The sequence below is a fragment of the Carassius carassius genome, chromosome 13 (assembly GCF_963082965.1).
Source record: "Carassius carassius chromosome 13, fCarCar2.1, whole genome shotgun sequence".
Taxonomy (NCBI): Eukaryota; Metazoa; Chordata; class Actinopteri; order Cypriniformes; family Cyprinidae; genus Carassius; species Carassius carassius.
In genome coordinates this window covers 12159862-12184956 of record NC_081767.1, presented here as the reverse complement: position 1 = coordinate 12184956, position 25095 = coordinate 12159862, and the positions used below count along the sequence as shown (strand labels likewise).

General features: G+C 36.2%; 1 protein-coding gene across 1 annotated transcript; it reads left to right on the top strand.

Annotated features, from left to right (window-relative positions):
• emc8 (ER membrane protein complex subunit 8) lies at positions 1 to 22423 on the top strand. The gene is made up of 5 exons (XM_059564767.1): positions 1 to 409; positions 9584 to 9660; positions 9940 to 10009; positions 10114 to 10208; positions 21636 to 22423. Exons 1-5 carry the CDS (start codon positions 203 to 205, stop codon positions 21793 to 21795), a joined length of 609 nt encoding a protein of 202 aa, XP_059420750.1. The 5' UTR covers positions 1 to 202; the 3' UTR covers positions 21796 to 22423.
• The last annotated feature ends 2672 nt before the right edge of the window (positions 22424 to 25095 follow it).

The window sequence follows — 25095 nt, the reverse complement described above, 5'->3', positions numbered from 1 at the left end:
GAAGAAGAAGAAGAAGAAGAAGAAGAAGTGCACGTTAGACCCAGAATGGAGGTGAAGGTTTACGCGTAATAATGAGCGAATAACGTGTTCGATTGAGACTAATCAGATGTCAGTTTTGAGACGGTGATTTATTCCCAAGTATCACGACATCAAGAGAATCTGTCGCGGAATAGGGGGTTTCATCACAGTAAGATCTGTAAACATGTCCTTAAAACTGACCACTCAAGCGTACTGTAAGATGCTGCTACATGCAGCTAAATACCCTCACTGCGCCGTAAACGGGCTGCTGGTGGCTGAGAAACACAAAATGAAGGACAGCCCGGGAGACTCCGTGTTGTGCGTGGATTGTGTACCTCTGTTCCATGGGGCTTTGGCGTTAGCCCCCATGCTGGAGGTGGCACTCACATTGGTAAGACGATTCTTTAGTCATATCATTTTAGTTGTGGAGATAGATTTTGGGCTACCACGTTCACAATTTAGGAAATAACCGGGAAGATATAATATTTTCCTGGTCTGGAAAAGTGATGTAGATAATTATTAGTAGTCGTTTCTTTTCAGTGAATAGGTTAAACAGGTGTTATGGATCAATTGGGGATCGTCTTAACTGGGGATGTGCACGTGCATGTGATCTAATTTACGTCCCATTCCAGCAGATTCGTCAAAAGTCACTGCAAAGCTGTAATGAAAAGACGCTTGTACATTCTTAATGTGTTCTTAATACATTTTGATGCCATTATTACGCTGTTGTTTACTCAATACCTGTTTTAATGCATGCGACACAATTTTTGTTATTAAAGTGAAAATATTTATTAAAGTTATCAAATGAATGCTGCCTCATCGGACAATTAATTAGTCCTCTCTACCCAAATACTTATCAAATAGCTATTTTGGTGCTTATTCCCGCCTTTCCCGTTAATGTTTTATTAATTTTATTTAAAAATGAATGCTTTTTGGATCTGCTATATGATGGGGAAAATAAGATGAACGAAGTTGGCTTAAAAATGGATTCGAACTCGAATCAACTGCATCTAATCAAAGTCGCTGTTGTGCCACTGACGCAGACGACAGGATGTGTAGTTTTGACTGGATGTATGTGGTACATTAAATGTATAAATAAATAGCAACCGTTTATATATAATATTTAAATTATTAAACATTGTTGACAAGGCACCGTCTGAGCAAACAATAAATAAATAAATAAAACATTTTGAATAGGAGTAATGTATTTATTACAATATTTGAGTCAACAATATGACCACATAAATCCACATCAGTATCGCAATTTTCTTTATTTACACTCATTCCACCCACCAATGTCTGATTGGGTCAGTCAAAATCACACAGCTGTTGTCCACGTCACTGGCATAAAGACTTAAACGGATAGTTCACCCAAAAATCTAAATTATGTCATTAATAACTCACCCTTATGTCATTCCAAACCCGTGAGACCTCCGTTCATCTTTTGAACACAGTTTAAGATATTTTAGATTTCGTCCGAGAGCTCTCAGTCCCTCCATTGAAACTTTGTGTACGGTATACTGTCCATGTCCAGAAAGGTAAGAAAAACATCATCAAAGTAGTCCATGTGACATCAGAGGGTCAGTTAGAATTTTTTGAAGCATCGAAAATACATTTTGGTCCAAAAATAGCAAATAGCCTTCAGTGGGCTTGACAGATTATATAATATTATATAATACAACATTATATAATATTACGATATGTAATATAGCCTATTATAATATATATATATATAAATATATATATATGTGTTAATGAGGAAGCGCTAATATAAGTAATAAGGTAATATATTCTAATATGATTATTTCTTTTATTGGCATATATAAAATTTATCTATGAATTATGTATTAAGAGGTATGTATGAACTATAAAACACTATGACAAGGTAATGTTTAAATTATATTTATATATTTTATTTATTAAATGTTATATCTCACACATGGAGTGGCATTTTCTATAATGTCTAAATTCTAAATCAAAATACACATCTCATATGACTTAATGTATAATTAGAATAAAACAAACAATATAATTCACATTCTCAAGGATTAAAGATTAAATGGAAAAAAAAATGATTGCACAGCCATCACTTAGGTGGCGATATGCACTAAGCATGTAAACAACTAATGAACAAAAGAAGAAAAAAAGTAACAGCTTGGCGCGCTTTTTCTTAGCGTCCGTTTCTATAGTGACTCGTCGATTCATCGCTCTGTGGAGAATGTCTTGAGTCTTAACCAGGAACATACTCTGAGTTGAATGAACTTACTCCCGGACGCGTTTTTGGAACCACATACCTTGAGTAAGCAAGGTTTGGGATTAATCAACCGAGAGTTCAGGATTTAGTTCACGGTAAATTAACCCTGCTTTCTGGAATACACCCCAGTTTGTGATATCCGGTTTGCGAACGAATCATTCGATGTAACTGGATCTTTTTGAACCAGTTCCCCAAATCGAACTGAATCGTTTTAAATGGTTTGCGTCTCCAATACGCATTAATCCACAAATGACTTAAGATGTTAACTTTTTTAATGTGGCTGACACTCCCTCAGAGTTAAAACAAACCAATATCCCGGAGTAATTCATTTGCTCAAACAGTACACTGACTGAACTGCTGTGAAGAGAGAACTGAAGATGAACACCGAGCTGAGCCAGATAATGAACGAAGATTGACTCTTTCATGAGTCAAGAACCAGTTGTATCGGTTTTCAGATCACCAGTAGTTCTTTAGGACAGTTCGATTCAATAAACCGGTTGAAGAAAACGGTTCACCGGTTCTTTTGCGCTCAACGTAATGGCGTCATTGGCGATGATTTCCCTTGATTCAAACCTTCGGTTTACCCGCACTCATAACATTAGCACAGAATCAGTTCAGAATCAATCACCAAAATAATCAGTTCGGTTCAGATGCTCTGTGTCTCTTTCTGCTTCACACTGAATCACACAACGCATGCGCAGTATCATCAGCTCCTTGGTTCTCGAATCGGACGCGTCTGACAGAAACGGTTCTTGACTCGAGAACGAGTCAGTCTTTTGTTCGTTATCTGGCTCGACTCGGTGTTCATCTTCAGTTCTCTCTTCAAACAGTTCAGTCAGTGTACTGTTTGAGTAAATGAATTACTCCAGGATATTGGTTTTGTTGAACTCAGAGGGAGTGTCAGTCACATTAAAAAAGCTAACAGCTTAAGTCATTTGTGGATTAATGCGTATTGGAGACGCTAACCATTTAAAACGATTCAGTTCGATTTGGTGAACTGGTTCAAAAAGATCCGGTTACATCGAATGATTTGTTCGCGAACCGGATATCACAAAGGGCGATTGGATTATTTTAATATACTATCTATGTATTCTAAAAAAATATATTTAGTTATGACTTGTAGTACACTACGAGTTCAAATGTACTATAATGTACTATATAAAAAAAAAAACTAATCCAATCGCCTTCTTCCGAGACATTTCTAAGATACATTTGACATATTTAACATCAAAACTGGTTACCTGAGATCGTGCTACGTCAGTCATAGTAGGCAATCTGTTCGGTTGCTTCACACTGAATCAAGCATGCGCAGTATCATCAGCTTATCGGTTCAATGTACTGGTGATCCAAAAACTAATGCAACCTGTTCTTGACTCGAGAACGAGAACTGCTCCAGTGGTGGGCGTATACGTTCATTAACCGGTTAGCTGCACACATGCTGCTCTGCTCGTGTTCATCTTCAGTTCTCTCTTCACAGCAGTTGAGTCAGTGTAAATTAATTACTCCGGGATTTATAAATAAACAATTTTTGCAGAATTTAATGTCTGAAATAAGCCGTGCACACGCATAATTAAAAAATTAACGGTCATTTCATTTTACTGATTGACTAGCTTTCGTTTATTTTTATCTTTATTGAAGAAATATTTAGATTTCAGAGAGATTTGACACGTCTAATTAAAGAGAACATGTTAACCGAGAGTTTTTTTTTTTTTTTACTGACCAAAAGATAGAAGCACATCATTGTTAATTCAGTGGTAAGAAATGAATGAAATTTTATCCTACTTAGTCAATTAAATGTTTTTCATTTTTAATGTCTGAAAATATAACGTTTTTAAAATCCAATATTTAGTCATTGTTATTTGGTGCTAAAAAAGCATAAAATCTGCATTATTATATGATAAATGGTATTAAACAGATAATAAAGAGTGGATAATTCAATCTCATTTAATGCTCCTTTTGATGGTTAAATGTTCTTTAGTTATCTTTAATGATTAAACAATAGTTTAAAACGAGACATGGTTTAGTACTGATTATTGAGGAACATATATCCGTCTTCCATGCCGCTTACTCTACTGGATGTGGGAGCGATGGATGATTACTGATGCACAGCAGCGGTATCGGAGTAAAGAGGTTAGAAGAACGTTCTGGGAACCTTCATAGAACTTTCTGGGAATGTTCTCTTAATATACATAAAACTAGAGATCGACCGATATGGGTTTTTCTATAGCCGATGCCGATGTTTAGAGGTCAGGGTCAGCCGATGGCCGATATCTTGAAGTTTTCCCCTTCATTTGCATGCAAAAATGTCCCACTAATAATAAGTGGATGCACAACATTTCTAAACTTATCATCATTTATTGAGCACTAACTTGAACCATCTCTAGAATCTTAATTTTGTGCACTGCACGGTATTAAAATAAAAAATGTATCCAAAGTTAACCAAACAAAATCAATAAACTGACCAAGTATTAAATATATAAAACAGGTAATATATATATATATATATATATATATATATATATATATATATATATATATATATATATATATATAATAAAAGTCAATCATTTTACATTAAAGTTTTAGAGCATTTATCAAGTAGAATTTTTCAAGTTTGTTGGAACATAAATGTAAACTTAAATATACATTTAAATAAATACAATTTTAAAAATAAAAATCTGAAAAATATAAAAAAATAAATATATAAAAAATAAATAACAGTAGTGCTGCAAACACACTAGCAACCAGCAACATTTGTGTTTGGTATAAATGACACAGAACATCTAAAGTGCATTCTAATTTCAAACTTACATCACAGTCTGTTCATTATTAAAATAAAGTACAGTCAACCAAACATTTAAAAGGTTACACTGGTCAGTTTAAATAGACCGTAGTATACCGGTCCACTCTGCTGTTATGCCAAGGACGTTTTTGCTCATGTGAAGAGGATGATAAATATAAATAAAATAAAAAAAATTATAGTTTAACATTCAGATACATTGCGAATATGGAAACATTTGGATATGTGCAAAACGAAACGTGAGCAATAACCTCCAAATACATCTAGTCAAACCCGCGCTCACTCGTCCTCGTATGGATCGGATCATTTTTCGGATCAGCAAAAAAAAAAATAAAGGCCAAGACAAATAAACATACGTTTTGTCTTTTTTTATTAACATTAAATTATTAAATTAAAATATATTAAATCAACTTAAAGTGCACATAATATCTTCTTTTTAACATAATAGCCCGACTTCTCATCTCACAGTCTGCTGTGATGGTGAGCAGTTATCGTCACAGAGCTCTCCGTCCCCCTGGACGTCCACCCTTCTGTCGTGAGCGCAACAGAGGATGCTCGGGATAGTTCATCCACAACTGTTTTCTTCTCCTGTTCATAAAGATCTGGCACAATATTTTCACTCTAACCTCTTTCCTTCATCATTATATCTGACAGGGAATCCAAAATGCACGGGCCGTTCAAGCTCCTCCGTTCCTCCGTTCGCATGACCACTGAATGTGGAATAAACATGCGCAACTTTTTTTTTCATAAATCAATCCGCGGGTCACGTGTGTGCCGAACCGAAGATATTGATCCGAACGGATCACGGATCAATGATGATCCATTGCACCACTACTATAGTGTGTCATTTGAAAACATTGCAGATGCATTTTAAAATACAACAACGAGCACCACGAAACCATTTAAAGAGGTGCATTCAGCGGTCTCCTTGACGAGAAACGGTCAACAAAGTAAAATGATCTCCAACGTATGGCGCGCTCTCTTCATTTTATCAAATGATCATAATCACATCTATTCATTTTACAGTCCTGTTACTAGCATTTTATTCAGACTAAAACCCCTTTAATTCGGGTGAGAAAGCTTTTTTTCCAAGTGGCTTTTGCACATAATAATAATACCGCTGCAGACGCATTTTGCAGCATTAAAGTAATTAATTGATCATTAATTCAAACGACGATCGATCATGGAAATTATCGAATACTGACATCCCTAAATACAAATGAGTTGGATGGAAAACTGGTTATTGTCTGCATCAAACCATGACTCCGAACAAATGTAATTCACCGTTCTGGGCAGCTCCAGGACAGCTGTCTCTCCGAGCACGTTGCTGTCTGTGAGCGGCGGAGTAACGTCAGAGACAGTTTACTTTGGTAACGTCATGCTGCAGTGTTTGTTAGAGCTGCCAACTTCTCCACCCCATTTACAGAGTGAAATTCTCTGACTACCTTTATCTCCCAGGACTGCTGTTGAATCTTCCAAAAGTTTTGGATTGGGGTGCTTCACATGCAGTGGCAGCAGCAGCACTTTCCACCGCACCAATAACACGGGGCTGCCCGCCGACGTGCCTGACTTTAAATCGGCGCTCGTAAACATGGATATCGGCCGATACCGATATATTAAAAATGACAAATATCGGCCGACCGATATATCGGTCGACCTCTACATAAAACAGAACCTACCGTGACCTTTCTGGGAACATTGCCACAATAGTCCCTAACCTAAAGGGAACGTTCTATTTACGAAAACTTTCCTGGCTAACCAACTGGGAACCAAACACTACCATTTTCAGAACGTTCTGGGAACCAAAATTGTTAGTTGGGAATAACTTAAGTTAGGGCTGTGCAAAAAATCGAATGCAATTTTCATGCACATCTCATCAGTAAAGACGCTCCTGTAATTAGAAGTATATCTCCAGCACGTGCATTCGGATCAGGGTTGCCAGGTTTTCACAACAAATCCTGCCCAGTTGCTTCTCAAAACTAGTCCAAAACTAGTCCAATCGCGCTTCCAGGAGGTTCCCCGATAAAAATTGCTTCCCGGGGTTACAATATAAGTTTTTTAGCAGGGTTGCCTTTTTAAAATTCGCATTTTAGGTGCTAAATATCACGTTATTTGTATTGGGGTTGCTTCGACCCGCGGACATGGAAAAACAACCACAGACTTGGCAACACTGGTTGGCATTTGCTACACCGAGCCGTAATTCACTGACAATCTACACAAAATCGATGTTAAAATCGCAGGCGATTCTTTGTCGATTTTGAAAACGATTTTGTGTTAGTTGTCGATAGACTACGGCTCTGTGTAGTAAATTCTGTTCCACCTGAACCAGTGTTGCAAAGTCTGCGGTTGTTTTTCATGTCCGCGGTTTGAAGCAACCCCAATACAAATAACGTGATATTTAGCCCCTAAAATGCAAATTTTACCAAGGCAACCCTTCCAAAAAATTTATATTTTAACCCCGGGAAGCAATTTTTATCGGGGAACCTCCTGGAAAAGCGATTGGGCCAGTTTTGGACTAGTTTTAAGAAGCAACTGGGCAGGATTTGTTGTGAAGTCCTGGCAACCCTGATCTGAACGCACGTGCTGGAGATATACTTCTAATCACAGGAGCATCTTTACTGATGAGATACGCATGAAAATCGCATTCGATTTTTTGCACAGCCCTAACTTAAGTAATTTGTGGAGTCGTGGACTAATGCTTACTGTAGACGTGAACTGATTCAGTCCGATTTGGTGAGCTGGTTCAACCGGTTCACTAAGAAGAACCAATTTACATTTATTCATTTAGCAGACGCTTTTATCCAAAGCGACTTACAGATGAGGACAGTGGAAGCAATCAAAAACAACAAAAAGACCTATAATATATATAGACCTATATATATGCTATAACAAGTCTCAGTTAGGTTAACACAGTACACGAAGCATGAGGGATTTTAAATAATAAAAATAAATAAATAAAAATAAAAAAATAACCGATAGAATAAAAAAAGAATAGAGCAAGCTAGTGTTAGAGATCTTTTCACATACACATACACATACACACACACACACACACACACAAACAATTGCATAATAAATGAAAAGAAAATAGAATACAAAAAGATTAGAAAGGTAGGTAGATTTTTTTAAAGAATAGAATTAGAATAGTGAGTGTTAAAGTTAGAGGGTCAAATAAAGATGGAAGAGATGTGTTTTCAGCCGATTCTTGAAGATGGCTAAGGACTCAGCTGCTCGGATTGAGTTGGGGAGGTCATTCCACCAGGAGGGAACATTTAATTTAAAAGTCCGTAAAAGTGACTTTGTGCTTCTTTGGGATGGCACAATCAAGCGACGTTCACTTGCAGAACGCAAGCTTCTAGAGGGCACATAAGTCTGAAGAAACAAATTTAGGTAAATGGGTGCAGAGCCAGTGGTAGTTTTGTAGGCAAACATTAATGCCTTGAATTTTATGCGAGCAGCTATTGGAAGCCAGTGCAAATTGATAAACAGAGGTGTGACGTGTATTCTTTTTGGCTCATTAAAAATTAATCTTGCTGCCGCGTTCTGAATTAATTGTAAAGGTTTGATAGAATTGGCTGGAAGACCTGCCTAGAGGGCATTGCAATAGTCCAGCCTGGACAGAATAAGAGCTTGAACAAGGAGTTGTGCTGCATGTTTAGATGCATGTTTGTGCTGCATTTTTCCAGTTAAATTCGAAACAATTTGTTCCTAAACTGAACATCACTGATCCCCAGTGGATCGATTACACCGGGTTACAGGTTGGTCTAAATAAATAATTTAATAATTATTAGAAGCCTTTGGGACCCAATGCTGTATTGGACACCCATACTGTATGTTCAGGGCAAAAATGCATGCTAAATATAGATCCATATATGATCCATTATATTCAACACAGTTTTGCACACACCAGCATATTTTGCAGGAATAAACTGAATGAACAAAGTTGCTTTGATATGTCAACCTCCAAACATATGTCAATTTCAATGTACATGCTTGTTCGATTATTTAATCTTTCTTGGAACATTGTTGACCATAATTTGTTCTTATGAAATAGAGATTTGAAAAAATAGCATTTTGCAGGGGTGACTAGTCAAGTTAGAGTTTTTCTCATTCACTTTAGTGCAGATTTGAGGTTTGATTTGTTTCATTATTCCAGTGTCTTGATAATGACACGATTAATGATTTATCATTGTTCAGGGTTTGTGTGATTTTTCAGCCTGCAACTGTTAGCTCACTAGCTCAGACCAAATAGCTTGTCACAATCAAATGTTGTGTTGGGGAACTGAGGCCCAACCATGTTAACTGGCAAAACTGTCATGATCCCACCTTTAAATTCTACTGGAGCATAGCATAGCTATGTCCATCAGATAGTTCATCATAAACTTTTGATCTTTTTAGCAGGGCAAGATAACTATACCCGTAATCAGTATACTGTGAATCTTCGATTAAAAAGTCATGTTGAGCCCAATACTTTGGTGCACTTATAATATCTAATGTCTTTCTTTCCTCAGATTGATACATGGTGCAAAGAGAACAAGTATGTCATTGCTGGCTATTATCAAGCAAATGAGCGTATAAAGGAAGCCAGGTAAAATTTGAGCTTCTTCATGTGCTGTGCATGATATGTATGTGGTGTATGTGGAATAATATTAATAATGTTCATCGTCTGGCTGACTACGTCTTGTATTAATTTTTCTAAAAATCCTGTCATACGTGCACAAACTGATAGTCACCACTTATAATCTACTACTAAATATTGTAGAAACATAATTTTCTGTAAAGGTGCTTTGTAACGATTTGTATTGTAAAAAGCGCTATACAAATAAAATAAACTTGAAACTTGAATGTTATCTTTCCAACTTTTCAGACCTAACCAGGTGGCTGAGAAGGTCGCTGCCAGAATCTCAGAAAACTTCAGTGAGGCTGCAATGATCATGGTAATTTACATATTACATTGGTATTTTAAATAAGGAATATTACAGCCCTATCACATCCATGACATAGAGCTACACAGTAAAACTGCATTGTTTGTCACCATTAGTTGGACAACAGCAGATTCACAATGGAGTGTTTTGTGCCTGTTCTCTTCATCTATGATCATCATGATAACAAGTGGAAGTGCAGAGAGCCAAGCACGTAAGTAGAGTTCATTTTGTAACATTACAATCATATTTAAAAAATTTGTATTGTCATCAATTACTTAGTTTACGCTGATAATTTTCAAACACTTAGAGCATGCAGTTTTAAGGACAAAATTAGCACACGGGGGGGGGGGGGGGGCATCTGTAATAAGTCATGGGCAGTGAAATGAGAACTTCATTTTCTCATGCTGCCAGACTAAATCCCACACCAGATAACAAGATGGCACAAAATGAATTACAAAATCTGCTCAAATATAGGATTTTCCGACAAGTGTGAAAACTTGAATAGTCTAACACAAATAAACTTAATTGGGCAAATAAATGCACAGACACTATTTAAACTGAAGAGAGATGACATCACTGAATTCAATGATGAACTGCCTTTAACTGTCATTTTGCATTATTGACACACAGTTTTCCTAATGAATGTTGTTCAGTTGCTTTGACGCATTGTATTTTGTTTAAAGCGCTATATAAATAAAGGTGACTTGACTTAACTTGACAAAAATAAAAAGGTAGTCCATCAAAAGTTTTGACAGTGAGATTTTCTGTTTTGCAAAGTTTGCTGCTTCAATTTTTTTTATGGTATACTGAAAAACAATTATAGGCTTTTATTTGCAAAAAAAAAAAAAAAATGAGTCAATATTTACAGTGTTGACCCTTTTCTTCATAATCTCTGCATTTCGCTCTGGCATGCTGGATATTAGCATCTGGGCCAAATCCTCACTGATGGCGAGCCATTCTTGCCTTATTAGTTCTTGGAGTTGATAACAATTTGTGGGCTTCTGCTTGTCCACTCATCGTTTGAGGACTGTGATTGAGATCCAGGGCCACGGATACAAAATTTGCCTGACCACGGATACAAAATTTCAGTGTAATGATCTTTGAGCCACTTCTTTATCGCTCTTGCTATGTAACATGGTGCTCCATCATGCTGGAAAATGCAGGGTTACTCACCAAATTTCTCATGGACTGTTGGAAGATGTCGCACTTGCAGGATGATTTGATACCATTCTTTATTCATGGCGGTGTTTTTGGGCAGAATTATGAGAGCCCACTCCTTTGGTTGAAAAGCAGTGGTGGATGAAGTACACAAATCAAGTACTTGAGTAAAAGTACAGATACGTATAATAAATAATTAGTAAAATTACTCCTTTTTCAATTTTACTCAAGTGAAAGTACAAAAGTACTCAGTTGTTTATGTACTTAAGTAAAAAAGTACCGAAAAATTGATTTTGCAATTTTATATAGGCTACTTAATTTAATTTTATATTAGCACATATTGTTTTATACTACTGCTCAAAATATCTGGGATTTTTTTCACAAATAACTACTATATGGAGTCAAGATATATTTTTGTTGTTATGGACTACGTTAACAAGAGTAATGTTCACTGTGACGCTTACACTAGGATGTACCAGTACCATCTGATTTTTACCACCTCTGGGTGGAAGGCTTCATCTTTTCTCAGGTGTTCTGGATCCAGACTGGAGCTTGTGTAAATCCTAGTTACATCCCGTGGCAAAACATAGAAACAAATAAAGACACAATTAGCGTAGCTGCTGTTCCAAACAAGTAAAATTAGTTTAACCCAATTTTAACTCATTGAATGCTTGGCGAAAGAGAAGTGTTTTTAATCTAGAGTTAAACAGAGAGAGTGTGTCTGAACCGTGAACATTATCAGGAAGGCTATTCCAGAGTTTGGGAGCCTAATGCAAAAAAGCTCTTTTTGTAACATGGTAAATATGGTTTTCAAATGAAAAGTTGCGGTCTAATATAACACCCAGATTTTTGACTGTAGAGGAAGTAACAGTACATCCATCTAGTTGCAAACTGTAATCTACGAGATTCTGTGTACTGTTTTTTGGTCCAAAAAGTACTATCTCTATCTTATCTGAATTTAATTGGAGAAAATTATTTGTAATCCAATCTTTAAAGTAATTAACGCACTCTGTTAGCTTAGATAATTTTAAAAGTTTAATCTGGTCTAGTTGAAATATATAGTTGAGTATCATCAACATAACAGTGGAAACTAATCCCGTATTTTCTAATAACATTACCAAGGGGCAACATGTATATTGAAAATAGCAGAGGACCTAGGACAGATCCTTGTGGCACTCAATATTTTACTGGTGAAAAATGAATGACTTCCCATTTAAATAAAATGTGATTGGACAAGTAGGACCTAAACCATCTAAATTCTGCCCTTGAATACCTGTATAATTCTGTAATCGATCTATGAGTATGTCACGATCTATGGTGTCGAACGCAGCACTAAGATCAAGTAAAACTAGCAATGAGATGCAGCCTTGATCTGACACAATAAGCAAGTCATTTGTAATTTCAACAAGTGCAGTTTCTGTGCTATGGTGGGGCCTGAAACCTTCATATCTTCATGTAATTCTTCCTACAGATCATTTATTTTTGCAGGAAGTAGCACAATTGAGCAGACACAACTTTTTCAAAAATGTTAGGCATAAATAGAAGATTTGAAATGGGCCTTTAATTTCCCAGTTCACCAGGATAGTTGTTAGTTGTTTCTTAAAGGGATACTCCACCGTGTTTTCATATTAAACAGTTTTTCCCTTAACTAAGACGAGTTGATACATACCTCTCTCGTCTCAGTGCATGCACTCAATCGCTTTGGCGCGCGGTGACACTTTGAAAGCACTTAGCTTAGCCCATTCATTCAATAGGGGCCAAGCAGAGAAGCTACCAAACACCTCCATGTTTTCCCTATTTAAATACAGTTACTCGCGTAGTGTAACTCGACCTAGGACGGTAACACAAAACAAAACGTTGCGCTTTTCTAAGTGTGTAAAATGGATAACTATATTGTGTGGCGGAATACCATGGCAAGTGCTTGTAAGCACTTCGTCTTGGCGCAGTAATATCTTCACTAGAGGGAGCGGGGGCCAGTGAGAGGATTTTTCACGAGTGAAGATATTACTGCGCCAAGATGAAGTGCTTACAATGGGCTCAGCTAAGTGCTTTCAAAGTGTCACCGCGCGCCAAAGCGATTGAGTGCATGCACTGAGACGAGAGAGGTATGTATCAACTCGTCTTAGGTAAGGGAAAAACATAGTTTAATATGAAAACACGGTGAAGTATCCCTTTAATAAGAGGCTTAATGACCGCCAGCTTGAATGGTTTTGGTATGTGACCTAAAGATAATAAGATAAGTTAATAATATTGAGAAGCGGTTCTTCGGCTACAGGTAACAACTCTTTCAGTAATTTAGTGGGTATAGGATCTAATAAACGTGTTGTTGGTTTAGATGCAGTGATAAGTTTATTTAGCTCTTCCTGTCCTATAGTTGTAAAGCACTGCAGTTAATCTTTTGGTGCGATGGTTGAAACGAAATGACGTATTAGACACTGTAGAATCTACATATGTTAATTTAGCTGCTGTACTAAATAAAAACCTTGGATTGTTTTGGTTATTTTCAAATAACCAATTTTATTTTCATTGTTTTTTATTATTATTATTATTCCGCTTCTTTTTCTTCTCCGAAATGAATCAAATTTATGAGGGCCTAAACATGCTCCAAAACTCACGAAACTTTGCACACACATCAAAACTGGCAAAAATTTATATCTGATATAGGTTTCAGAAGGGGGTATGGCAAAAAGCGCCCCCTGTTAAATTTCTACGGAGTGCGCCTCGAGCTATGTTTCACGTACATGCATGAAAATCGGTACACGTGTAACACACCATAACCTACAAAAAAGTATCTTTTTACAAAATCCAAAACCCAACAGGAAGTATGTTATTTTGAATATCCTGTACGATTTTTGTGCAGTTTTTGTCATTTCCATGCCTCGTACTTTGATGAACTCCTACAGTTGTAATCGGATTATCTTCAAATTTGGTGAGGATCATCATAAGATCTTTTGTGACGTTAAATTGCGAAGATTTCGAGTTTTCATCAAGGGGTGTGTCCCTGGCGGCCTGACAAAAATTTGATGTTTCACCATGAAAAAGGTAGTGGCTGTAACTCAGACAAATTGAACGAGTTTGATAAGAGTCCTGTCCTGAACACATCAACATGCCCGTATTCAATTATAGTCATAGCGCCACCTGCTGGCAACAGAAAGTGGCATGTTTATCACTGTTATGGACTCCTTGCAAAATAATAAAGCATCAACAAGTGATAAATAGGCTGGCAAAATTCTAGAATCATGCTAAAACTTGCTAGCAACTAATGCAGTGAAACAGGAAGTTGCTATAACTCAGGCAAGCAATGTCCGATCTGCCCCAAACTTCACAAGTTTGATTAGAGTTCTGGCCTGAAGACCGCTACATGCTCATATTTGTTTATAGTTATAGCACCACCTACTGGCAACAGGATATGACATGTTTTACACTGGCATGCACTATTTGCAACACAGTAAAATATGCCATTTTGTGCCAAACATGCTAGAAATATTTTCAAACATGCTAGCAACACTTAGTAAGTGCTAAAGCATGCTATTAATACTATGAAACAGGAAGTTGTTGTAACTCATGCATACAATGCCCAATCTGCCCCAAACTTCACACGTTTTATGAGTCCTGGCCTGAGCATAACTAAGGGTCAATATTAAATTATAATTATATCACCACCTGCTGGCAACAGGAAATTACCTGATTTACACTAACATGCAATGTCCAATCTGCCCCAAACTTCACATAATTGGTATTTGGTATAATTGGAGTCCTGGTCTGAGGACATCTAAAAGTCAATATCCAGTTATAGTCATAGTGCCACCAAATGGCAGCAGGTAGTTTGCCACATATAAATGAATTCGATGCATTTATCCAACATTAACCACTTTAAAAGCATATTGCCTACTGTTCGCTGTTTCCCAACAGCCATTGGGTAATGGTGAGCATGGGTGCGAGGGCCCTTTCATCGCTGCTTGCAGCTTTAATTCTTATTGTATCTTTCTAGTGCTCAAGTAAATCACTTATATGATGTCTAATTTTCTGTCTGTTGTTTTATAGTTGAAAAACAATGCAGTGGTATGTTTAGTGACTAAAATAGTTTGTAGAACCCTTCAATACAGTTGGTAAATATTTTTATATTTGTGGGGTGGGGGAGGACTAGACATAGTCTCAGAAAAATGGTTGCAGGAATCTCATTTTTCATGGTTTTCATGGCTTTCAACCCATTACTTTTCTAGATTGCTCCAGGATTGATTTAATGTATTTTTATATCAGATAAAAAAGAATGCAGTGTGGTAAAAAAAAAAAAAAAAAAATTAAAGGCACTTCAGTGTCTATAACTTTTAACATTTAGCATTATCAACTCTGGTTGATAAATAGTACAGTCCGGAGACTATAATTTCCAAAGACACCAAAATTATGTGTGTAACACACTGAAGTAAGGAACTGTTAAAATTTTAAGTTAGGTAGGGCACTTTCAGCTGTGAGTCCCATAATGGTGGGTCCTGGCTAGCAGGTTAAACCTTTTGTAAGGAGTTATGTATGCTCTATGGATGACTTTGAAATGGAGGTTTTTAGAAGTTAAGATTAGATTAGAGCACACCCTCTCTGTCGACAGTTAAGTCAAAATCTGTTAATTCACAATTCTATGTAGATTTAGTAGAAAGAGCCTTTGCAGTGTGATCATTAAGTTTACTATATATTAGAGAAACAGATGGCTGACCAGAAGGTGGTGTGATCCAATCCCACATAGGATGAGAGGAAATGGGGGGTGCCCAGGGGACTCCATAGGCCTGAAGAGCAGAGCGTAATTGAAGAAAAAGACACAATAATATGATTTCTGGTAAACACAACTTAGTTTGTAGTTCTTGAAATGAGCAGAGTCCTTAGTTATCATATAAGTCACTGCATGTGTTTATGTCCAATGTAGAACAAGAGGGCTGGACCAAATGGCTGATTTCTACATAATGTAATTTGTGCCAAAATTTGAAAGGTCCTCCCATTAGACGTTCCCCCCTTTTCCAGATCCTAATAGAATTGACCACAACCTGGCCAAATTTATCTTTATCATTTTTATTTCCTGTGCCAGCAAATAAAATATCTGGGAGCCTATGTGGTTTAACTTTGTCAGCATTGATTACGGTCCATGAAGCTTTAGATTAAGGATGAATATGAACAGCCTTAAGTTGAAAAGACAAATACTAAATTCAAAATTTGGCACAGCCAATCCTCCTGAAAGTATAGGATGCTGCAGTGTCACAAGTTTTATTCTGGGTCATTTACTGTTCTAGATAAACTGGGAAAGTATGGAATTGATCTCCTCAGGTTACTTTAAGGAGATCAATTGGCAGCATAGAAAAAATAAAATTAAGCTGAGGTAACAAAGCTGTCAGTGGAGATTTTGCCTTGAAGAGAGACTTTAAGATTATTCCATCTTTGAGTATCACTTCTGATCTTGACTAAAATGTTATTAAAATTGTTTCTTGCAATTATATGAATGTCTTTATATATGGTAATACCCAAATAGATGAAATCATTTTTAATAGGACTGGATAAGGGGATAGGAGAGTTAACTTTAACATTTGTTAGTTGGCATTAAAGCAGATTTGGTATATACTGGTATATAATTTGTAATATTACCAGTTAGTGTTGTCACGGTACCAATATTTCAGTATTTGCCATTCATTCATTCACACAGAGATGCGCAAAACATGTACGATTCATATTTCAACCAACTTTTGTGGCTTAACATTTACAGATACTGGTCCATATGGAGATTTTATTTGATTAATTTATGCTAACTTTGACAAATTGTGTGACTGTCCACATTAAAATGTAAGTTTAATTTTCATGACAGGATTCTGATATTCTGTCCATGTTTTCTGCTTCGCGGAAATCATAGCGCTGTATGTGTCAAGAACCGGGTTGACCGGGTACTTAAAGAAACCTGGTACTGTGACATTTTAATTTTTTTAGTACTGACTTGGTACCGAAGTACCGGGTCTTTTGACTACACCATTACCAGTTAAGACTAGTGCCTCATGTGAGTGGTAGAGTGTCTTAATCATAGAAATGTAATGTTCACCGAAACCAAAACATTGCAGAATTGCCCATATATATATATATATATATATATATATATATATATATATATATATATATATATATATATATATATATATATGCACAAGGACTTGGCAGGGAGTCTGCAAAATGGAGTACATAAAACAGTTTATGCATATTATTGGACGGGTGACACCCCTTAATAAAATCAGTTTGGTCCTCTTTGATTAAGCTATTAATTACTTTCTCCATGCGAGAGGCAAGAGTTTTAGCATAAACTTTTAGATTGCATAGGATGAGTGATACTGGTCTATAGTTGGTGCAATCTAAAGAATCTTTACCCTTTTTAAGAAGTAATGATATCAAATAATTTTTTGGTCTCTATGAAATGTACCAAACTTGATTGCAAAATTAAATGAATCAGGCATGAGAGTCCCCTACCACGTCCTATGTTTCTAGATGTAATTCAGGAGGAAGGCCATCTAAGCCTGGTGACTTGCCCTTCCGGAGGCTTTTTAGTGCTTCATGGAGCTCCTCCAAACTTAAACAGTCTTTATCCATCTCTGTGTTCTGAGGTAGTTCTAATTTATCCAAGTACTCTACAAACTGACTCATCAAAATTGGTTTTATACAGATTTGTGTAAAACCCTTTAAATATGTTGTTAATTAACATAGGATTTGTGGTTACATGGTCATCAGAAGATTTTATTGTGCTGATGTATGCTTAAGACTCACATTCCCTCAATTTCAGGCTAGGTCTCTTCTATTCGAAATATTTATGCTTCGTCCAAATAAAATAAACTCTGCCTTTGTGAAAGTAAGTCATATAACTCTTTCAAGGAGGAAAATCAGTTTCAAGACAGGGGCCTTGGTCTTAATGTTGCAAAGGTGAACATTACATAACACTGCAGAGATCAGACAAAAAAAAAAAAAAAAAAAGAGTAATACAGAGATGGAAGAGCTGTAATATGTAATCTAACCTAGAGAAAGTCTTATGTCTATTAGAAAAAAAGTGAAGTCCTTATATGTAGGGCTGCAACTAACTATTAATTTGATATTTGATTAGTTGGCCGATTATTTTTTTTGATTAATCAGATTAAAACCTGTTTTCTTTATTTTAATTTTACTGTCAAAAACACACACTTTTCCACATTCTGCCCAATGTCCTTAAAACAAATTTGGTAACTGAATGCTATGAAAACATATAGTGCTTAACAATTTATTAGACTACCTGTCATAATACAAAGCACAACTAGTTTAGTTATCAGTCAAAAAAAAAAGTTAATTCTAAAATGTTACTGTAAATTTTGGAAAAATAACAAACTGAAACAACTAAATAGTATTTATTTACTTAATAACAAAAATGGCCTCCTTTGACTACAGCTCACATACTTGCTGGCATTGTTTATGTACTTTTTGACTAATTGGGTATTTGAATAAAAAAACATTATAAAGCACTTGACAATTTTTTTTTTTCTGCCTTTCACAGATAGAGTTCTATTATAGCATTACAAATAGCTTACAACTGTTACTAAACCGCTTATAGGAGGTCTAACAATACAGAAAGCTAAAAAATTATTTTGGTAATTACCAATGCGGTTTGTTAAGCGCAACCTTACAAAATTGGTTAAAAACCTTACATTTGTTTTAATAAATTTGTTCATCCCTGTAGGCTACATATTGAATATAGTTTAAACCTCTAGATAAAAAATTAAAGCAAAGATAATGAAGACAAAAATTAAATCACAGTAATGCTCTACAGGAACACGTGTCGCATGCACTTTGATCACAGTCAGTCAGTCTCCTCTTACTACAGTATCATTTCTTTATCCTGTAAAAGCATCTGACAATTATATTCATATTATTCATGACATATTCAGACAATTATGCGCTGCTGTCCCTTCACAGTTCCTACTCTCATAAATTACTCGCACTGCATTTTGACTTTTAAGCCAAAAATATAAATGTTAAACAACAGATATTTCAGCGCAATGAATGTTTTTGCACTGAATATTGCCTCCTTTGCCTCTCTGTGTTCCGTCTGTTTAACACACGCTCCCGCGCCGTCGCTCTTTCAGTAAAGATTTCAACTTAACACAGACTGTCAGGATGGGCCTTTATGCAAAAATGAAAAGGTTGCGTGAATTTGTGACATTTACAGATAAGGATATGTCCGTTAACTAAAGGTTATTTATTTTTTTATGCCGAGGATGCACACACGTATCTGTAAAAGCATCTGACAGGCAAGCCATTACACTAATGCATCAGCTTGAAGCTTAAAATAAAGATTCATCATGTTTTGGCCAGCTTGGATCACAATACTTTTCCTGCAGGAGCTCATTCAGTTTTCTCCCATATTTGTAGATGCTTTTTGTTAATAGAACTTTTTGAACAATGGAACTCTTTGCTGTGGGCAGACCTGACTAATCGATAATAAGAATCGTTGTCGATGATTTTCATTAGCGATAATAATCGATTTTATCGATTAGTTGTTGCAGCCCTACTTGTATGTAGTATTCTGGATTCTCCAAAGATCGATTACATTAAGTTCCATGATAAATTTATTCAATAACTTCGAGCATGGGTTAGCTGTAGTATCAAGGTGAATTTTAACCAGTGCAGGATTTAAGACAGCATTAAAATCACCACCTATCACTAAAGGACAATCAATCTGCTCAAGTAATATATTTGAAATATTTGTGAAAAATGCACTGTTTGCCCGATTGGGGCAGTAAATGGAGACCAATGCTAACCTGTCATTATGTATTTTACAGCATATAAAAACAAATCTACCCTCATCATCATTCCCAGTATGTTCAGTAGTTAAATGTTACCTCCTATCGACTAAGATAAGCACCCCCTTAGAGCTATTATGAGCACAAGAGAAGGCTGCCAGTTTGTAATACTCATTTTGCAAACGTGCCACATCGTATTGTGTTAAATGGGACTCTTGTATCGGGCACCGGAAAATTTATTTACGGTGCAAATATTCTAATATCCAGGTATGCTTAATAGGAGAATTTAGGCCATTCATATTCTATGAGAAGATATTCAGAGCCTGCATTGTGTGCTCGCAATGTCAAAATTATGTCTCTGTGAAGAGAAACCAAAGCAAGACTGCCAGTGACATATAAATGTTAGTATGTATCCTATGTATCCTAGATACCAATCCACCTAGATGCAAAATCTTTTTAAAAGAAAAGCAAAATAAACGTATTGATGTCTTTTGAAGGGCATAGAAAAAAAAAGAAAAAGGAAAGTCAAACAACTATGTACAAAGGCCAAAGCAGACCACACATTACCGAGAATGTAGGTCTGCATAAACAAAAGAAACAAATGTTGATGCATGACCACTTCAGTGCAAGACATGTCACCAAAAGGTTAATTGAGCCAAAAGCTTCGAGATTGAACCTGCTCTCCATTATCCCAAAAAATAGTAGTAATAAAAATGTATGAAATAAAATAATTCGTTATTATTTACCAGTCAGTGGACAAGCGTACAGGACAGGTGCAAGATTCCAAAAAGGAATGAAAAAGTTTCCATGGCCACCTTGTTATTGTCCCCTTCAGGGCAGTTAGGATCACCACAGACCTCATCTCGTTAAGCTGAAAGGATGGAGACGTAGCCGTTGCCTTCTCCCTGCTTTGTAGCACTGCAGAATATGTCTTCTGTTACAGTGAAGTAACAAAATCCCTCCGCCTTTTGAGGAGAGTCGAACATCATTTGCTCACCTTTGTGTTGTAGTTTAATTACTGGCGGATATATGCAAGGAAGGACTGGAGACAAAGTGCTGTCATCTTCTTCAAGACTGGATTAAAGCTCTTTCTCTTGGTAGTTGTGGCTGGACCAAAGTCGGAAAAAATAGTAGCATGACATTGTCCTGCGTATATTTCACCGTATATGCACCTTTCAGGATCGCCGACCTATTATGCCATTTTAGAACACGGAAGATGATACATTTTTTCTTTATTGGCGATTTGTTCAATCTCTCTTTTCCGGATGTCCTTGACTGCTGGGGTAGGCTACTCCTAGTGGGCTAGGAAAAGAGTTGTTCAAAATTTAATGATAGGATATATACAATTTCTGACAAAGTGAGCAGAACGAAGGACTATGTGTGCATTGCTGCTGAAGGGTCATGTGATCTCCTTATGCATGTTTTGATGTGTACTGCTTGCACAAATTTAGCAAATACATTCCTTATAAGCTTTGCATTGAATAACATTGATCTGTCATCGATGCTTGGGGCTTAGACCTTTATAATGATATATATAGTTTCTAAAGATACATTTTTCCCGTTTCATTTAATCTATTTGTTATCATTGACGTGCAAACAAAGAGTTAAGTGCACCAGGGTCCAGGTGTGGGTTAAAGGGCAGAAATGCTGAAAAAAAAAAAAGTTTAATGTTTTTTCTAACGTTCTTTAAATTGCAGTGACTGCTTTGAGGATTGGATAGAGGCACAGAAGATCACAGCGGCTCTTCTAGAAAGCAAATCATACGAGAGTCTTGTAGACTTCGACAACCATCTGGATGACTTACGGAATGACTGGACCAACCCTGAGATCAATAAATCTGTCTTACATCTATGCTGAAGCCATCTAGAGATCCTGTCCACCTAACCAAACCATCAGTACTTAAATGGAAAGCATATCTGGCCATGGCTGGATATTTAGTACTGTATGTGACATGCTCTCTCACTGAGCAGAAAGATTTACGAACTGAAACGGATCATTGTAAGTGCTGCATCCTCATGTTTGAAAACACTGAGGTGACTCCAGGAAATCTGATGTCAAATAGGTTTTATACCCATTTTCATGCGATCATTTGTATAAGACTCAATTGTAAAGTTTTGAATGTTTTTAGAATAGTTTTATTCAACTTAACTAACTGATAACTGATTACTCCCCCTCACCTTTTTTGTTGGCAAGAATCTTTAGTTTCAATTAAAGGTGTGGTTATTTACTTTCCTTAACTACTTGAATTGCTCAAATGAAAATATTTTACTTCAGTTTAGAAATTAATATTTAGATTTATAAGATAAGAGATTGCTTTTATGTTTGGAGGAGACCAATTATGATTTGGTAGTGGTGGAAGAATAAATATTTTTTGACTTAGATTTTTCAGTAAATTAAGGATTAGACTTTAGGTATGAGACCTTCATGATTGTAAAGTTTTATAGAAAAATGAATAAAAAATAAACATTCTTGCTTTTCAAAATGACTTCAAAAAGCAAAATGTAACTGAAACACTCCATCATATAGGAAAAAAATATCAGGGTTATTCAAATATTGCCCTGGAGGGCCAGTGCACTGCAGAGTTTAGCTCCAACCCTGATCAAACACACCTGAGCCTGTTAATATCTTTGGGATCATTAGGAAATCACAGGTAGGTGGGTTTGATCAGGGTTGGAGCTAAACTCTGCAGTGCACTGGCCCTCCAGGGCAAGAAAAAAAAAATTGATCAAAATTTCATGGTTTGAAAATAAAAGCTAAACATATTAAACTTTGTGTTTGAAGAAGTTTGACTTAAGTTTAACAGTTACTGTTATGTATGAACTACCTGCATGAACATAAGCAGAGCTGAGAAGTAACTGATAACAAAAGATAAGTATTTGTAATTACATAGTAGTAACATAACACTCCGATAGCTGTGAAATACTGTCTTTATCATATCCAGTGACTATGTATTGTGGATTTAAAAAATCTGGACAAAAAATATTTAAAATCTGGTACTTAAGGTAACTATTTTAAGTTAATATGTTCGCATGTTCACAGTTCTATGATGGTCGTAAGATAAATAAAAGGTAAATACAGTAGTATCTTATTTTGATTGTTTTTATTTTATCTTTTCATTAGATTTTTTTTATTGTTATTTTAAAAGAGTTATGATAATTATCAGCTTTTCATCAACTTGCGAACCCCCTGAAGTATCCCTTCGCTACACCCAGTTTGGGAAACCCTGATGCAATATGTCGTAAATAACAAAGAATGGAATGTATTTTCTTTGTTTATATTTTTCAATCAACAAGGTACAGAACAATTCCATTCAGTTTTATGTGATAAACAAATTGGGTCATAAAGTATATAAAAGTATTAAAAAGGTGTCAGATTATATTACATAAAATGTGTTATCTAATAGATTATTAACTACAATTTTCATTACATAATTTGTCATCAGTAATGGACTACAAATTCTACATAATTTGCCCAGCATTGAACATAAGGGAACTGGTTTGATATATCCAGAAGGAAAAATAATTATGGGAAAAAGTTAAATGTACCAGTAGTAAAAAAAAAAAAAGAACATTTCAGTAGCAAATGCTTTTGAGTACCAGTAGAAATGTCTAAAGAAAAGGATAAGAATAACATTTCAGTGGCAAATGTCACTTTCCACACCAAAGTGGCTTTAGTAATGGCTGTATACATGTACTTTGCTGCATGTTTTTACAAATCAAGTCCAGACTAGTGTTGTCAAAAGACTCTTTACTTCGGTACCAAGTTGATACTAAAAAAATTATAATGTAATGGTACAATAATCTTTTTTTAAGTACTGGTGGTACCGAGTACCCGGTCCACCTGGTTCTTGATGCGCTATTCAAAAGGTGCGTAGATGCGCTTTTTTTTAAAAGCACTGAGACGTAGCCACATTAAAAGGAGGAAACACACCAAACAAAATACTTTAAATACAGACACCCAAAATCAAATGAAAGAGTTCTAGCAAGTTAGTTTTATTGTTTCCCATACATTTATTTATTTGTGGTGGCCGCCACAATATCAAAACTGACCGCAACAAATAGATTTTCGAAAAGGCTTTGAATTTGTTGAATAAACATGAGCACTGCGTGTGTCAAAGTCAAAACCTGGTGCAGGTGTTTTTATATCACTGTATTTCTGAAGGAGTCCGACTGTCTTCAGAAAATTATGAATTTCATTTTCATTTCATCTTGCTTGTAATGCCTGAGCAGAGTTAGTGAGCACAGACTCAGCGCTTATTTGATTACAGCTATTAAAGCGCCTCCTGCTGATGCCAGCCATGGTTGGTTGGTCCTTGGTACTTTGTACTCTTTTTTTTTTTTTTTTTTTTTTTGTATGTTTGTGCTGTCTTAATGTTTTTTTTTCAATCAGCTTTACTAGGAACGAACATCTGGACATCAGAAATAGCACACCAAATAACTTTCTGCCGACATTTGAGCATTGCAGATGTTTTACTGGACATTTTGGCAAGCCTTTTTATTCACCACGGGAGTTTTCCTCATTTATTCTGGTGAGTGTATACATTCCCCCTGTGTGAGCGTCGCACTAGAACTGTTGGCCAATCAGATCACACACACACAGAACAACGCTATCAAGACTCTTTCATTATCATTCTCTGTGATTTTAATAAAGCTAATCTCACCCGTGAACTGCCTAAATGTAGACCGAACTTCATATGCCCCACCAGAGATGGCAATATACTGGACCTCTGCTACACTGTTTTAAAGGATGCATACCACTCTGTCCTCAGCAGCACTGGGATTCTCCGATCACTGTTTGGTTTACCTTCTACCAGCCTACAGGCAGAAACTCAAATCTGCTGAGCCTGTAGTTAAAACTGTAAAGAGATGGACTGCTGAAGCAAAGCAAGATTCACAGGCCTGCTTTGAACTTACTGATGGGAGTGTTTTTGAGGCTGCAGCAACTGATCTGGATGAGTTTACTGACACCGTGATATCCTACATCAGTTTCTGTGTGGACATGTGTGTTCCCACCAGGACTATTTTATCTTTTAACAACGACAACCCTTGGTTCAGTGCAAAACTCAAAACAACTTTGCCAGGCCAAAGAGGGCGCCTACAGGAGTGGGGACCAAAACTAGGCCAAATACACATTAAATAGGGGGATAAGACTGCTCAA